This window comes from Taudactylus pleione, unplaced genomic scaffold (assembly GCF_031769625.1).
Source record: "Taudactylus pleione unplaced genomic scaffold, aTauple2 ptg000070l, whole genome shotgun sequence".
Lineage (NCBI taxonomy): Eukaryota > Metazoa > Chordata > Amphibia > Anura > Myobatrachidae > Taudactylus > Taudactylus pleione.
In genome coordinates this window covers 9,419,368-9,435,572 of record NW_028284472.1, presented here as the reverse complement: position 1 = coordinate 9,435,572, position 16,205 = coordinate 9,419,368, and the positions used below count along the sequence as shown (strand labels likewise).

The following is a 16,205-nucleotide window of genomic DNA, read 5'->3' as shown; positions in this document are numbered from 1 at the left end:
ATATCTCCTGCTTACCTTCGTTTGGCAGAATGGCCCGCTGTCCCCATACACTAGTATCACAGATATCTCCTGCTTACCTTCCTGTCCCGGAATAGCCCGTTGTCCCCATACACTAGTATCACAGATATCTCCTGCTTACCTTTCTCTCTCGGAATGACCCGCTGTCCCCATACACTAGTATTACAGATATCTCCTGCTTACCTTCCTGTCCCGGAATGGCCCGCTGTCCCCATTCACTAGTATCACAGATATCTCCTGCTTACCTTCCTCTGGCGGAATGGCCCGCTGTCCCCATGCACTAGTATCACAGATATCTCCTACTTACCTTCCTCTCTCGGAATGGCCCGCTGTCCCCATACACTAGTATCACAGATATCTCCTGCTTACCTTCCTCTCTCGGAATGGCCCGCTGTCCCCATACACTAGTATCACAGATATCTCCTACTTACCTTCATCTGGCGGAATGGCCCGCTGTCCCCATACACTAGTTTCACAGATATCTCCTGCTTACCTTCCTCTGGTGGAATGGCCCACTGTCCCCATACACTAGTATCACAGATATCTCCTGCTTACCTTTGTCTCTTGGAATGGCCCGCTGTCCCCATACACTAGTATCACAGATATCTCCTGCTCACCTTCCTCTGGCGGAATGGCCCGCTGTCCCCATACACTAGTATCACAGATATCTCCTGCTTACCTTCCTCTGGCGGAATTGCCCACTGTCCCCATACACTAGTATCACATATATCTCCTGCTTACCTTCCTCTGGCCGAATGGCCGCTGTCCCCATACTCTAGTACAGGGACAGAATTCATCAAGCTTCGAAAATATTATATTTTCGGAGCTTGACTGCGGGAACATTCTCCATCCTCAGATGGCGAATGCTCCTGCTCCGGGATCGCAAGCTGCGCCTTCCCTATAGGAAGGAGGTCCGGGTTGCAAAGAGGGATCCTTTAGCATCCCTCCACCCCTGTCCTGCTCCTGCCGCCGGATGTTGGGGCGCTTGTGTGCATGCGTGACCCTGAAGGTGGAGGGCTTGTAGGAGAGGGGAGGCAGATGTAGAATGTTTGGATGTGAGTAATAGAAAACAATGTAATAATCAACAAATATTATTTATTAAATATGTAATAAAAGGAAACATGAAACCAAAATGACACAAGTATATGAAAATGATCATACAAGTGCTGAGGAATCTCCTATAGTTACCCGTAAAATGTTCTTTACCTCACTACAACAATGAAAGCAGTGTTACCAGCATTATGGAGGTATCTTGGATACACTTATTTATTGAGGTGTCCACATTCCATTGAATTCCGGAATTGCTTAGATTACACAAAGTAGAAGTAATGAGGTCCATGACACGTTAATATTTTGTTATTTTGTTCCCTCATGTGTTATCTCCTCATTACTATTGTATTTTGCAACATATATGGATAAACATTTCCTGCATATCACGAATGAAGTGCTTCATAGTATTATTATCCATAGCAATTATCATGAATTCATCATAAGCGAAGCACCAATTACAATTTCATTACACATTGCTGCAACATTAGTGCTAGGGAAGGAAATATTTCTTAACATTAAAAACCTTCTAAAATTTGTATGTCTGATACAGTACTGTTGTTTCTTTTTAATGCAGTAAGACTGGGCATACACTTGGAGATATATTGTCCATTTTATTGATGAGCAATATATCGCAAGTACATCGGCGATGTATATCGCAGAGCAGGTAACGATGATTATATATTTAACAGATATATCGGTGCACCTGGCTGTGTGTACGGGCTACCTGCCAACCGCCCGTACACTGGCCACAGGGAGCACCGACATTGGCATCTAAACTGGGCGGGCAAATTTAAATGCCTGCCCAGTTGTGATGTCAGCCCAGAGACATTGAGCTGCCGATTGGTAAGCGTGGTATAGCTTACCAGTTGGCTGCTAGGACAGCAGATTAGTCTGATGCCCGATCTAGTGTGTACCCAGCATAAGTCTAAGAAGCACTGATATATATTTTACATTAGCTTGTCTTAATATGCATTCTAGCTGCGGGGTATAGCACAGGTATCATAAGCATGTGGGGCATTAGTAGCACCCATTGCAGACGTGAGGTCCAGTTTAGCTCCGGGAGGAGCCTGGAATGTGAAGTTCTGCAGCAGCGTTGTGAAGAACAGAAACATCTCCATTTTAGCCAGGTTTTCCCCAACACAGCTTCTTTTACCTGGGACAACGAAAACAGGAAACACTAATATCAGTTGCCATAAATACTGCAGATCTTGAATATCTATCACATTTTAGTTACTTTACCTTGGGGTGCAAGTGGTTTTATCTATCTATCTATCTATCTATCTATCTAATATCTATCTATCCATCCATCCAGATATACTGTCAGCATTTCAGGAACAAAGCCCCCATGCAGGGCACTACCTCACTTCTTGAAACATGACTATAATGGCAGCAAGCTGCAAACATAACACAGTCTCAGTCTTGCTTGCTTCCACAAGTTATGGACACAGCCTTATAGCCTTCACAATTCCAAGGTCTACTGGCCTGAATTGGTTACCACAACTTCACATAAACACAGTAACAGAGTTGTGGTCCGGCCTGCTTGCATACAAGTCTGGACATGGCCTAATGGCCCCCATTACCGTCCAGGCAAACTGGCCTCTTTGGCTGCCACAGTTGCACCTGGATTGTCTCCACAGGCAGCCTCAGTCCTGCTTGGGCTGACTCCACTCGGGAGCCCTTAGGTGTGGTCATATCTCCTATTTCTTCCCTGTATATATATATATATATATATATATATATATTGTGATAGGATCACTGGTAAAGTGGTCTGTGACAGGGACATTTATCCCAGATTCCTGTCTTATGTGTTTTAAATCCCCAGGAGAAAGTCTGCAGTGTAGCAGGCTTGAGTCTCGGCTTTTTGAAAAGCCGGTTTGGGACCTGGGGGTTGTGGGTGAGAGGAGAGGGAGGGCTCCACCCACGGCCACTCCAGGTTTTGGTTCTCTTAGCCTGGTAACAGGCTTGTTAGGGTTTCCATCTGAGAGTGGCCAATATAAGCCTAGTGTGTTTAGGGCTGATTGTCTCACCTGGGAGAGCAGACAGGGATTTTGCTCAGAGACACTTGAAAATCTATCCGTGAGTGTTGTGCTGTGCTTTTGTTGCTGGTGAGGGCATTAGGCCCTGCCAGGTTCTGGTAGTGAGGGAACCACTTGTGAAGTTAGTGCCCCAACAGGGCTAGGATTTATGTTTATGTTTTCTTTATGAAGTTTCTGACATTGTACAATAAAGACTGGCGCCGACCAGCTTGTACTTGCATCCAGACTGGTGTGCTGCTTCCCTGCTGCTGTGGGTGTGTGTAAGAAAGGAGTCCTTCTACCCTGGAGAGGGAACCCCTAATCTGACTGTGTCACAATATATATATATATATATATATATATATATATATATATATATGCACATACATACACACAGGTATGCCGCCAATTTCCAGCGCCCTTAGGGCATGATTAAGAGCCACTCGCTAGATGCGAATGTGTAAAATATGTAAATTGCGTAGGCAGAGAAATTGCAGAGCAATGCATTAGCACGCCCAGTATTTCTTAGAAAGCGATCGCCTTGTGTATGCAAATGCCCACCGGCCTGTCTTAAGACACCCACTTGTGCAAGTCATCTCCAGGAAGTGTATGCAACCATCGGTACATCAGGTAACATCGGATGTGATAGCAGCGCTTGAGGATGACCATACCCTGCTTCAAGCACTGTGAGCACTTCAGTGTAAAACCTGCCAGGTGACGTGTACTATGATGCTGTCTCTTAATAACACACACCTCTAAAACGCCGTTGAGGCACTCAGGCATGCCTGCGTCCACCCCCCCGTTTTACATGGTCAGCCCCTAACACCACCCACAAATGGCTTCCCTTGTCACTCACTCTGCTGGGCTGTGTATACGCAGGTAACAAACGCATTGTGAACCTTTGCTATGGTATGCGCACTATGCACACAATGCATACCATCGGCAGCAGTGAGCATTTGCATTTTAGCGAGTGGGTCTGTATGAGCTCCTTAGTTCCAGCACTGTGCCAGATTATCAGTTTTGCCAGAATAACAGTAGTCATGTTAGTAATACACAGCGGCATCCTGATGGCTATCCCTCACCTTCCACAACATTACTCCAACCCTCCCAGAGCTTAACTCCATTCCCCGGCAGCCTAACCCTAAACCTCCCTCAGCCTAACTCCCCCCGCAGCCTAACCCTAACCCTGTATTTGCCATCGGATGCCACTTTCGGTACAGTGTATTATGACAGTCGGCATTGTGAGGGATCCGGACTACATTCAATCAGTCTTACTGGCTCTTTCACTGTTGAATCAATGTAAGCACCAACACAGTGCCACCAATGGCTGTACGTGTTAAATTTGTCCGTAGTAAAAGAGGTGCCAGACCAGACCACGAGTTGCCGGACAATCAATATATTTATAATAAAGTCCCCAGGTGTAGGGATCTCTCTGTTCATTCAGGCTAATCTCTTGAACCAATGATGGATCTTGATGTGGTTTTCACTTTTCTGTACAGCATTGGTCTGGGAAGGGTTAGATTTATGAAACATTTGTCTGTAACAAAAGGGAGCTGAACAGTTATGATATTAATAAAGCAAGTTACAGAAAAAAAAATCTTGCACCAAACTGGCTAGTCAGGGTGCTGAAACTTCAAGAGGGCATCTGATACTGACTGCTGCTGCTGGGCCGAGGGCTGCGCTCTGAGACAGTGAGAGACAATTAGAGATAGCAATGTGCCCTGTTGCTTAGCAGCCTAGAGAGGGGAGGAATTTAGGGACTGAGCAGGGTCACATCTGAGGCAGACAAGAGAGTGAGAAACAGCATCCAACAAACCCATGAAGATACCCTGATGCAGACACAGTAACCAGGAAGGAGCCAAGGGAGGCATAGCTATCACGAATTAAAAAACAAACAACCATCAGAATAGTATTGAATGATTTCCATTTAAACCAGACTGCCACCATCGTATGGTAAAGACACTACTATCGGAACAAACCCATTGCTGGTTAGTAGTTATTGGATTCTGATGTCCATCCTCACATTATACCTGCAGACAGACTCCAGCCACCACTTTTCCACCGTTAAGTGCTCCCTCTCCAACATGACATTCCCGCTCAGCCACATGCCTTCAGTGAACAGAAGGCACCTCCCATGAAAGTTAGCAATATTTTCAGACAGGGCCACCATGGCGAGGAAGCTCAACAGGAAGCCCGGGAAATACAAGGTACATTGTGCCAAAAGGACATTGCTCATCACCATGTTTGGCAGCTGGGGAGGAGTGTGCATGGAGACTGCGGATATATGCACATGTGCCCCAGCCCTGGAGACATGGTGCTGATAATGCTTACGGTTGTTGCAATACAAATCTCTCATCTATGATCCTTCTGTCCTTCCCAGCACATCCCAATGGCCGGGCCCAAGCCAACTTCAGGGCAGCAGCAATATATGTTTGGAGAAAAGATCTCTGACTGAAGTTGGGTGCTTAGAGCACTGGGGTTTAGTAGATTGCTGAACAAAGGTTTATCTGCAGAGTCCATCTAAACCAATGAATCTTGACAGTACTTTTTTTACAATGTTGTAAGGGAAGCAGCCTCAGTCTCAAGATTTTACAGCAGATCTTACTTTTTGTTTTGATGGATTTAGAAAGTTGAAATTAGTTTTCCTAAACATCCCACTTCTGACACCACTAGTGACACACACAATGATACCTTTTACGATGTCACTCACACGTAGTTAATACCCAAACACTTTTCTGTTATTGTCAGGATTGCAGAAGTAAAGAAAACATTCCAAACAAAAAAAAACACTTTCTTGTGGCTCTAACACTGACTACTTATAGCTCAGTTCACTAGCTTGGAATTGTTTGCCCCGCCCAGAGGAAATAGCAAGCTTCTATAGCCCTGAGCTCCACCCCAGCTTTCACCGGAAACAAAACTATGGTTTCCTAATAGAGGCTGATAAACCTGGTGTTCTGATTGCTTTACCTGTTAGAGACACAATGGGGCCTGCTCTGTACATTATATGTGTGTTTATACATCCAAGATGTTCTCCATATTAATAATACTGTAAATAATATTAATTTCACATATTACAATACGCGTTGTGCTGACCAACTCACACTAAAATCTTCCCATCTGGTTAGTCCTATTAAATCAATTACACAATTATAACAGGATAATTGCTATGCTCTTTTCTATACCAGATATCACTCAGATGTTGAATTTGTTAAGTAGGCTTTTAATCTGGTTTGAGCCCAACCTGCACACAGGTTTAAAAGTAGAACCTTACCAAAGTTCTAAGTGCATAGTAGCTGCTGGCATTAGATTTAATCAAACAGGATAGTACTGTAGGTGTTAGTTCATGGGAATCAGTATGTTATACCGCCGGCCACATGCAGATGCCTGGCAGGGGTGAAGATCCCGAAGCTTAACAAAGGTAAGTAAATCTAAACCTATTCTACCCCCTAACTCTAACCCTCCTTTAGGGGTGCCTAACCCTAACCTCCCCCCAAGTGCCTAACCCTGACCCCCCCCAAGTACCTAAACCTAATCCCCCCTTCCCCGCAGCCTAAACCTAAGTCTCCATGGGAGTGGTGCCTGACCCCAACTGTCCCCCAGGGTGCCTAACCCTAACCCCATTTCCTTAGCCTAACCCTCCAGGGGGGCTGCCTAACCCTAGGTCCCCCCCCCAGGAGCCCCTAACCTAACCCTCCCCCCATTGTGGAATGTTGTGTCAAGTGCCTAGCATCTGTCAGTAGACCTGATTACCATTCTTTGAGCCAAGTACTATTAAAAACCAGCAATGCTGTTGATCTAAAGTCTCCTATTTGTAAATGTGTAGAATCTATAAATCCTCCAGCTTAAAGTTGTCTTTGTCATACATTCCTACAGACCAAGGTCTATTTACTAAGCCTTGGAGGGAGATAAAGTACCAGCCAACTAGCTCCTAACTGTCATTTTTTAAACACAGCCCGTGAAACAGCAGTTGGGACCTGATTGGGTGGTACGTTATCTCCATCCAAGGCTTAGTAAATAGACACCCAAAGACCAGTCAGGTAATGTTAACATGTAATCTGGTCTCCCTAGCCCTGCCCAATATCGAGATTCTTATTAAGAAAATATGCTTGGAATAAGTATTACCCAATGAGAATGGTATAAATGCTTCGACGTTCTTGAAATGTCCCTCTGGGGTGAGAAAATGTTCTGGATAAAATTCATCTGGTTTTTCAAAGTAGGCTTCATCTTTCAGTGCTGAGGTCAGAAATGGGATAACAGTAGTCCCCTGGTGAGAAATAGCCAGTTACAATCTGTACATTGTGTAACAGAAATACATAGATGTTGTAGCCCATTAATCATCAAAACCAGTTGTTGAACTTAAGGGTTTAAGTATGTTTACCATCCACATTAACCCAGCAAGAGTTGTCACATACAGTACAGTAAGTGTATGCTAGTGCAGTATGTGATTTTGATTGTAATAGCATTGTTCCAGCAAACACTCCTGACTAAATCCAACTTTGTAACCTATGATGTGCTCTTGCAAATACAAAACTCACCTTTGGAATAAAGTAGCCTCTGAATGTGACGTCTTGGGAAGTTGCATGTGGGGCACTACCCGGTACAATGTCACCGAACCGCTGAATTTCATGAATGACAGCGTCGGTGTAAGGTAATTGTTTCCTATGTTCTACCTGAAGTTGAGCTGATCCAACCACTCTCTCAATTTCATTTTGCACTTTTTCTGCCAGAAAAGAGATTACAGTACAATACATGTCACGTATTCGTACAGTAGCTTGAAAACAAAAGAGGAGTTTCATTACTAATTAAATCTATTGCAAAAATTCCTGAACCAGATATGGGTGTGTAAAAGGTTTTCTTTTAAGGAATATCTATTCAACAAGCAGGTAGGCAAATTAAATTGGCACAACTTACCTATAATTTGCACAAAGTAATAATGATAATAATACTACTAATACTACTACTACTACTAATAATAATAATAATAATATAAATAATATTAATAATAGTTTGTATTATTATTAATAATAATAATAATAATAATAATAATAATAATTATTATTATTATTATTATTATTAATAAACAATTCTTAATGCTAATATAACCACAGAATATAAAATGCTTTAGATTATATTTATGTTTTAGTAACCAGATACTTGTTGTGTCCATCACTATTCTATAACTTTGTTGGTTCTGCGCACTCAGAGAAATGTTACTGACATACTGTACACACGTCCAGCTCAGAATCAGGCCCACTATGTGGAGTGTCAAAGTAAAGGACTTACCATATCTGTTTGGAAAAGAAGGAAGCAAACAGATATACTGTATCAGCAACCAATTAGGATAGAGCTGGGGTGGAGCTTAGCCTTTATAAGGGGACTGTTTTCTTGTGGGTTGGGCAATCAATGCTCATGTGTCTGAGTTGCACCGTGCATGCATCATCCCGATGGTGTTCATACAGAGACGCAATACAGATTCAGACACATGCACTAAGAGCTGCACAGACAGTGTATGGGGCGCTCCTGGGCAGCGTCTGGAAGGAAACAAGGGGATGGCCAATCAGGCGCAGGCAGATATAGCATCTCATTAGAGTGTTGCAGGCATGATACTGAAAATGGTTGTATACAGAGATGCTCAACCGCTCATATAAGAGGTCACACACCGATGGAGAAACTGCACCTGCCATAAGGGCCCATGCTAGGTGCAAGAGACATGTCACAAATAGGCTTCCCAACTATATCTGAACAACCTAATCAAACACATAAGTTGGGCTGCATGCCCTTCATACACCCGTCTAACGCCCCATCACATTCCCATCGGACATGGCCGCTTCGTGCATCTTAATACTCGCCATGCAGTTGCTGCTCAGAAACACGTACTTCACACAAGACTCTATTAACAACAGATCCGACAATGGATGCAACTATTTGCTACTGTGGACGCATCAAATGACGCATAGGCACACCATGTTTTCAGACGCATGCGCAGTAAGCACGAAATCGGGAGATGCATCCGGCTCAATCAGGCCCATTGTGAGCATCACCTTGTGTTCTTGTCATTGGGATTTACTGACACATAATGATACATAGTTGGGTGAATACATATATATATAAACATTTGAGAAACATATCATTATCGTTGGAAACTTCCAATAACACCAGTTTTTCCTAAATGAGTAAAGTTGCAGCAAAGTTTTATGCAAATCATATTTAATACTCTCCATTTAGCAGAGTTGTGGTGTTTCATGGACACAATCAGGGGCGGCTCAAGCTGGCAGGGCTATTGACCGGTGCAGCCACAGCCACCCCACCAGCTCAGCCACCATCACTTACTAACCAGACTATTCCCAGCCAACAGCTGCCAGGCACTAGGACCCAGCTGCTCTCCTCTGACATATGCCTTCTTTGCATATGTGGCTCACTGCCGTGTCTTTCTTCCATGCCGTGCTGCTGAACAAGTGGACCATGCAGGATGTCCACGAAGGATGCTGGATTGACAGGAGGTTGGAGTGAAAGGAGGCTGGAGTGATGGGGGGAGGAGGACGGAGTGACAGGGAGCAGGAGGCTGCAGTGATGGGGTGGAATTATGGAGTGACAGGAGGCAAGAGACAGCAGTGATGTGGCAGGAGGATGGATTGAAGGGGCAGGAGATTGCAGTGACTGGACAGATGGTTGCAGTGACAAGGGGCAGAAGGCTGTGATGACAGGGGGAAGTAGGCTTGAGTAACAGGGCAGGGGGCTGGAGTTATGGGGCAGGAAGCTGGAACGACAGGAGGCTGGAGTGACAGTAGGCAGGTGGCAGGAAAGACATGAGGTTAGTGACAGAGCAAAAGGCTTGAAAGACAAGAGGCTGGGGTAACAGGGACAGGATGCTGGAGTGACAGGGCAGGAGAATATAGTGATGGGGTAGGAAGCTGGCGTGACAAAAGGCAGGAAGCTGGAGTGACCGGAGGTGGATGGCCAGTGACAGGGACAGGAGGCTGGAGTGATGGGAAGGAGGATGGAGTGACAGGGGGCAGGAGGCTGCAGTGATGAGGTAGGTTTATGGAGTGACAGGGTGCAAGAGACTGCAGTGATGTGGCAGGAGGATGGAGTGAAGGGGAAGGAGGTTGCAGTGATGGGACAGAAGGCTGCAGTGACAGGGGGCAGAAGGCTGCAGTGACAGGGGGCAGAAGGCTGTGATGACAGGGGGCAGAAGGCTTCAGTAACAGGGCAGGAGGCTGGAGTGATGGGGCAGGAAGCTGGAAAGACAGGAGGTTAGTGACAGAGCAAAAGGCTTGAAAGACAGGAGGCTGGAGTAATAGGGTCAGGAGGCTGGGGTGAAAGGACAGGAGACTGTAGTGGCAGGGTAGGAAGCTGGAGTGTCAAGGGAAAGGAATCTGGAGTAAAAGGGTGCAGATGGCTGCAGTGACAGGGGCAGGAGGCTGAAGTGACAGTAGGCTGGAGTGGAGTGACAGTGGGCAGGAGGCATGAGTGACAGACGTCAGGAAACTGGAAAGACAGGAGGTTAGTGATAGGGCAAATGGCTGTAAAGTCAGGAAGCTAGAGTGGTAGTGCAGGATGCTGGTATTAAAGGGGGCAGGAGTTTGCAGTGAAGGGGCAGGAGGCTGGAGTGACAGGGGGCAGGAGCATGGAATATTAGGCTGGGGAGACTCAGGGGGCATGAAACTGGAGAGAAAAAGGGGCAGGAAGCTGGAGGGGACACAGGGCAGGAGATGACACAGGGGGCATTAATCTGGTTGAACCTCTGTGTAAAGACAGGAGGAAGGTGGCTGGAGAGACAGGGAGCAGTAGGTTGGCAGACAGACAGGTACAACAGTCTCAATGCCTTGGGTGCAAATCTAGGGGTATATTTGCTAAAGTGAGAGTTTTAAGAAGTGGAGATGTTGCCCATTGTAACCAATCAGATTCTAGCTATTGTCTTCTAGAAGGTGCAAGTTAAATGTTAAGTAGAATGTGATTGGTTGCTATGGGAAACATCTCCACTTCTAAAAACTCTCACTTATATACCACTTAGTGTCACCACTTGGGGTTCCACAAATATAATCCAAAAAAAGTAATAGAGTGCACAGAACAAGGCCCACTTAAATAAAGGATCAACAAGCTCGGCACATTGTATTACTGTCTTTTGGATTATAGTTTGGAATTTATATATGTTTCTATATATATATATATATATTTATTTTTTTTTATATACATATATATAATATAGTAATATGAACCAGTCATGTGCCATTTCACCTCATTCACCCTTCCCCATCCCACTAAACTTACTCTGTGCTGTGCCCGATGCTGCTGGATTCACCCCTCTCTCTCCTGATCTGCCCTGTCTCCATAGAGGGAGTGTAGTGGGGGGAGCGAGCGACTCCCCACTTTACATGTCCATCTCAGGAAATATTGTAGAGGACTATTATATAGATATGGGCACAGATCCCTGAGGTGTCATATTCTTATATGTCACATTAGGTGTGCATTATCTCACATACTCGTATATACATTTCTCACTTTGGATTTCTGGATATTTCATCATTAGCAGGAGGCCCCATCTCAGAGTGGTTGAGGTCGTCTCCATTCCAGCAGAAAACAGATCCGCCATAAGTACAGTCAGGTTGTCATTGTGGTAATATAATGTGGATTCTGGCTTTCCCTGTACAATATGAATAGAAAATCATCATGGATTTAAAATGTTTTCTGATAAATAAGAACAGAACTCTGGAGAGAGATAAAATACTAACCAATGAGCTCCTAACTGTCACTTTACAGACTGGGGGGTCTATGTACTAAGCCTTGAAGAAAGATCAAGAGGACAGATATAAAGTACTAACCAATCAGCTCCTAGCTGTCACTTTACAATTACAGTTAGAAACTGATTTAATGGTACTTTATTTCCATCCACTTTATATCTCTTGAAGGCTTAGTACATAGACCCCATATTGCATTATAGGTTGACTCTGTATCATGTATATTTTAAATCTGCAAAAATAAAGCTCTTAAGTCCAATTTCGTCCAGAGATTTATAAAAAAATATTATTTTAGTTACATAAAAAAAGTATTTGTCCCACTTCTTGCAAAATGATAAGCACTAGCACTCATGCGTCAGAGACACAAGATTCATTTAAACAGATGGTTTCATAGGAGCCTTGCAGGCATGCACAGTTGCTCACATAGGGGTCTATTCATTATGTTAATCATCGGAGTCCCCTATAATTAACAATCCAACTCGACGCGAGCACCGGAGAAATTCATAATTCATCTGAAAATCAGCTGTCTCCTCGAAGTGCTGCACCTTTCAGAGCTGTGAGACAAGTGCGCATGCCTTACCTACAGGTCACGTATGCGCACAAGAACCCCGACGTCCGGCAGAAGGGATCCTAAAGGATCACTCTTCGGGACCCGGGACTCCTTATCATAGGGAAAGAGCGGGTAGCGGGAGCACTCGCCATCTGAAGATGGTGAATGCTCCTGCACTCAAGCTCCAAAAATATTGTATTTTCGAAACTGGATGAATTCTGTCCCCATACTAGTGTATGGAGACAGCGGGCCATTCTGATAGAGGAAGGTAAGCGGGAGATATCTGTGATACTAGTGTATGGGGACAGCGGGCCATTCCAGGAGAGGAAGGTAAGCAGGAGATATCTGTGATACTAGTGTATGGGGAAAGAGGGCAACTCCGGGAGAGGAAGGTAAGCAGGAGATACTGTATCGGTGATACTAGTGTATGGGGACAGCGGGCCATTCCGCCAGAGGAAGGTTTGCAGGAGATATCTGTGATACTAGTGTATGGGGACAGCGGGCCATTCCGGGAGAGGAAGGTAAGCAGGAGATATCTGTGATACTAGTGTATGGGAACAACGGGCCATTCCGATAGAGAAAGGTAAGCAGGAGATAGCTGTGATACTAGTGTATGGAGACAGCGGGCCATTCTGGGAGAGGAAGGTAAGCAGGAGATATCTGTGATACTAGTGTATGGGGACAGCGGGCCATTCCGGGAGAGGAAGGTAAGCAAGAGATATCTGTGATACTAGTGTATGGGAACAGCGGGCCATTCCAATAGAGAAAGGTAAGCAGGAGATAGCTGTGATACTAGTGTATGGGGACAGCGGGCCATTCCGGGAGAGGAAGGTAAGCAGGAGATATATGTGATACTAATATATGGGGACAGTGGGCCATTCTGGGAGAGGAAGGTAAGTAGGAGATATCTGTGATACTAGTGTATGGGGACAGCGGGCCATTCCGATATAGAGAAAAGTAAGCAGGATATAGCTGTGATACTAGTGTATGGGGACAGCAGGCCATTCCGGGAGAGGAAGGTAAGCAGGAGATATCTGTGATACTAGTGTATGGGGACAGCGGGCCATTCCGGGAGAGGAAGGTAAGCAGGAGATATCTGTGATACGAGTGTATGGGGACAGCGGGCCATTCCAGGAGAGGAAGGTAAGCAGGAAATATCTGTGATACTAGTGAATGGGGACAGCGGGTCATTCCGGGAGAGAAAGATAAGCAAGAGATATCTGTGATACTAGTGTATGGGGACAGCGGGCCATTCCGCCAGAGGAAGGTAAGCAGGAGATATCTGTGATACTAATGTATGGGGACAGCGGGCCATTCCGTCAGAGGAAGGTAAGCAGGAGATATCTGTGATACTAGTGTATGGGAACAACGGGACATTCCGATAGAGAAAGGTAAGCAGGAGATAGCTGTGATACTAGTGTATGGAGACAGCGGGCCATTCCGGGAGAGGAAGGTAAGCAGGAGATATCTGTGATACTAGTGTATGGGGACAGCGGGCCATTCCGGGAGAGGAAGGTAAGCAGGAGATATCTGTGATACTAGTGTATGGGAACAGCGGGCCATTCCAATAGAGAAAGGTAAGCAGGAGATAGCTGTGATACTAGTGTATGGGGACAGCGGGCCATTCCGGGAGAGGAAGGTAAGCAGGAGATATCTGTGATACTAGTGTATGGGGACAGCGGGCCATTCAGATATAGAGAAAAGTAAGCAGGATATAGCTGTGATACTAGTGTATGGGGACAGCGGGCCATTCCGGGAGAGGAAGGTAAGCAGGAGATATCTGTGATACTAGTATATGGGGACAGCGGGCCATTCTGGGACAGGAAGGTAAGTAGGATATATCTGTGATACTAGTGTATGGGGACAGCGGGCCATTCCGGGAGAGGAAGGTAAGCATGAGATATCTGTGATACGAGTGTATGGGGACAGCGGGCCATTCCAGGAGAGGAAAGTAAGCAGGAGATATCTGTGATACTAGTGTATGGGGACAGCGGGCCATTCAGATATAGAGAAAAGTAAGCAGGATATAGCTGTGATACTAGTGTATGGGGACAGCGGGCCATTCCGGGAGAGGAAGGTAAGCAGGAGATATCTGTGATACTAGTATATGGGGACAGCGGGCCATTCTGGGACAGGAAGGTAAGTAGGATATATCTGTGATACTAGTGTATGGGGACAGCGGGCCATTCCGGGAGAGGATGGTAAGCAGGAGATATCTGTGATACGAGTGTATGGGGACAGCGGGCCATTCCAGGAGAGGAAAGTAAGCAGGAGATATCTGTGATACTAGTGTATGGGGACAGCGGGTCTTTCCGGGAGAGAAAGATAAGCAAGAAATATATGTGATACTAGTGTATGGGGACAGCGGGCCATTCCACCAGAGGAAGATAAGCAGGAGATATATGTGATACTAGTGTATGGGGACAGCGGGCCATTCCGTCGGGGAAGATTAGCAGGAGATATCTGTGATACTAGTGTATGGGGACAGCGGGCCATTCCGCCAGAAGAAGGTAAGCAGGAGATATCTGTGATACTAATGTATGGGGACAGCGGGCCATTCCGTCAGAGGAAGGTAAGCAGGAGATATCTGTGATACTAGTGTATGGGGGCAGCTGGCCATTCCGCCAGAGGAAGATAAGCTGAGGAAATCTGTGAATGGCCCAATAACTTAATTTTCGCCTGCTCTTGTAAAAAGTAAGTGATGATGAATAGGTGCCATAATAAGGTAATATGGTAGAGAAACCTGGTTTGGTGTTTGCTTGCACCTCTATGGCATACGGTCAAAAACTAGCAAGGCTTTCCTGCCAGGGTAATCGGTGTAGTATTGCTGCATGGGGTTCCATTAGAATCTACTTCTTAATCTTGAATGTGTTTGTGAATAAAGAAACCACATAACTGAGATTAAAATAATATTTATATACTTATGCCTAAAATTTGTGTTTTATCACAGTTTTGTGAATTACCACATTTTGGCAAAAAATAGGCTGGCATTACTATTTTAGTTATAAATCTTCTATATGTAAAATTTTTAAAGACACAAAATACAGTAACATGATATTTATGGACATAAATGGAGGCATTAATGAAATTACATAGTGTACACTTATACTTTTGGGTAATGAATGCCAAATAATGCATACAGTACCTCTATCTGCTTAGCCAGGAACGCATCAATCAGATTCCTCTGGTCATTAACATCCAGTTCCTCCTTCTGTTTTCTAAATGTTGCTCTAATAAAGTTCTGTAACGTTCTAATGTTTTCAAACACTGTATGGTGAACGCCCGGCACCCAGTCCATCACAGACGGAAAGCTATTGTACAGCTTTACAGGAAAAAGGCAATTTTAAGAAAATATGAACATTTTTTAAAGATTGAAATCATTCTCTCTATACAGGTTGAGTCTCCCATATCCAAATATTCCGAAATACGGAAAATTCCAAAATACGGAATATTTTTAGCATGCCTGAGATAGTAAAACCTTTGTGTTTTGATGGATCAATGTACACAAACTTTGTTTAAATGACAAAATTATTACAAATATTGAATAAGATTACCTGCAGGCTGTGTGTTTAAGGTTTATATGAAACATAAATTAGGGATGTGCAGGCTCGGATAGGTTCGAGTTTGCACGTGGAGTTCGGATTTTTCCCTCCAAAAAAACGGAACTCAGAACGAGGCAAAACGTCATCTTACATGGACGAACATCATCATTCCTGGACAAAAGACAAGGAATGATGATGTTCGTCCATGTAAGATGACGTTTTGCCTCGTTCTGAGTTCCGTTTTTTTGGAGGGAAAAATCCGAACTCCACGTGCAAACTCGAACCTATCCGA

At 44.8% G+C, this 16,205-nt stretch overlaps 1 protein-coding gene across 1 annotated transcript in view; it reads right to left on the bottom strand.

Moving 5' to 3' along the window:
- Positions 1-1,099: 1,099 nt before the first annotated feature.
- LOC148533755 (cytochrome P450 2C5-like) overlaps positions 1,100-16,205 on the bottom strand; it is a 49,553-nt gene continuing 34,447 nt past the window's right edge. Inside the window, exons 6-10 of the mRNA XM_088467243.1 lie at positions 15,517-15,693; positions 11,586-11,727; positions 7,619-7,803; positions 7,206-7,347; positions 1,100-2,221 (exon numbers count right to left, since the gene is read on the bottom strand). Of these exons, the coding sequence (XP_088323369.1) occupies positions 2,043-2,221; positions 7,206-7,347; positions 7,619-7,803; positions 11,586-11,727; positions 15,517-15,693 (825 nt within the window). The 3' untranslated portion in view covers positions 1,100-2,042. The remainder of the gene's footprint in view (positions 2,222-7,205; positions 7,348-7,618; positions 7,804-11,585; positions 11,728-15,516; positions 15,694-16,205) is intronic.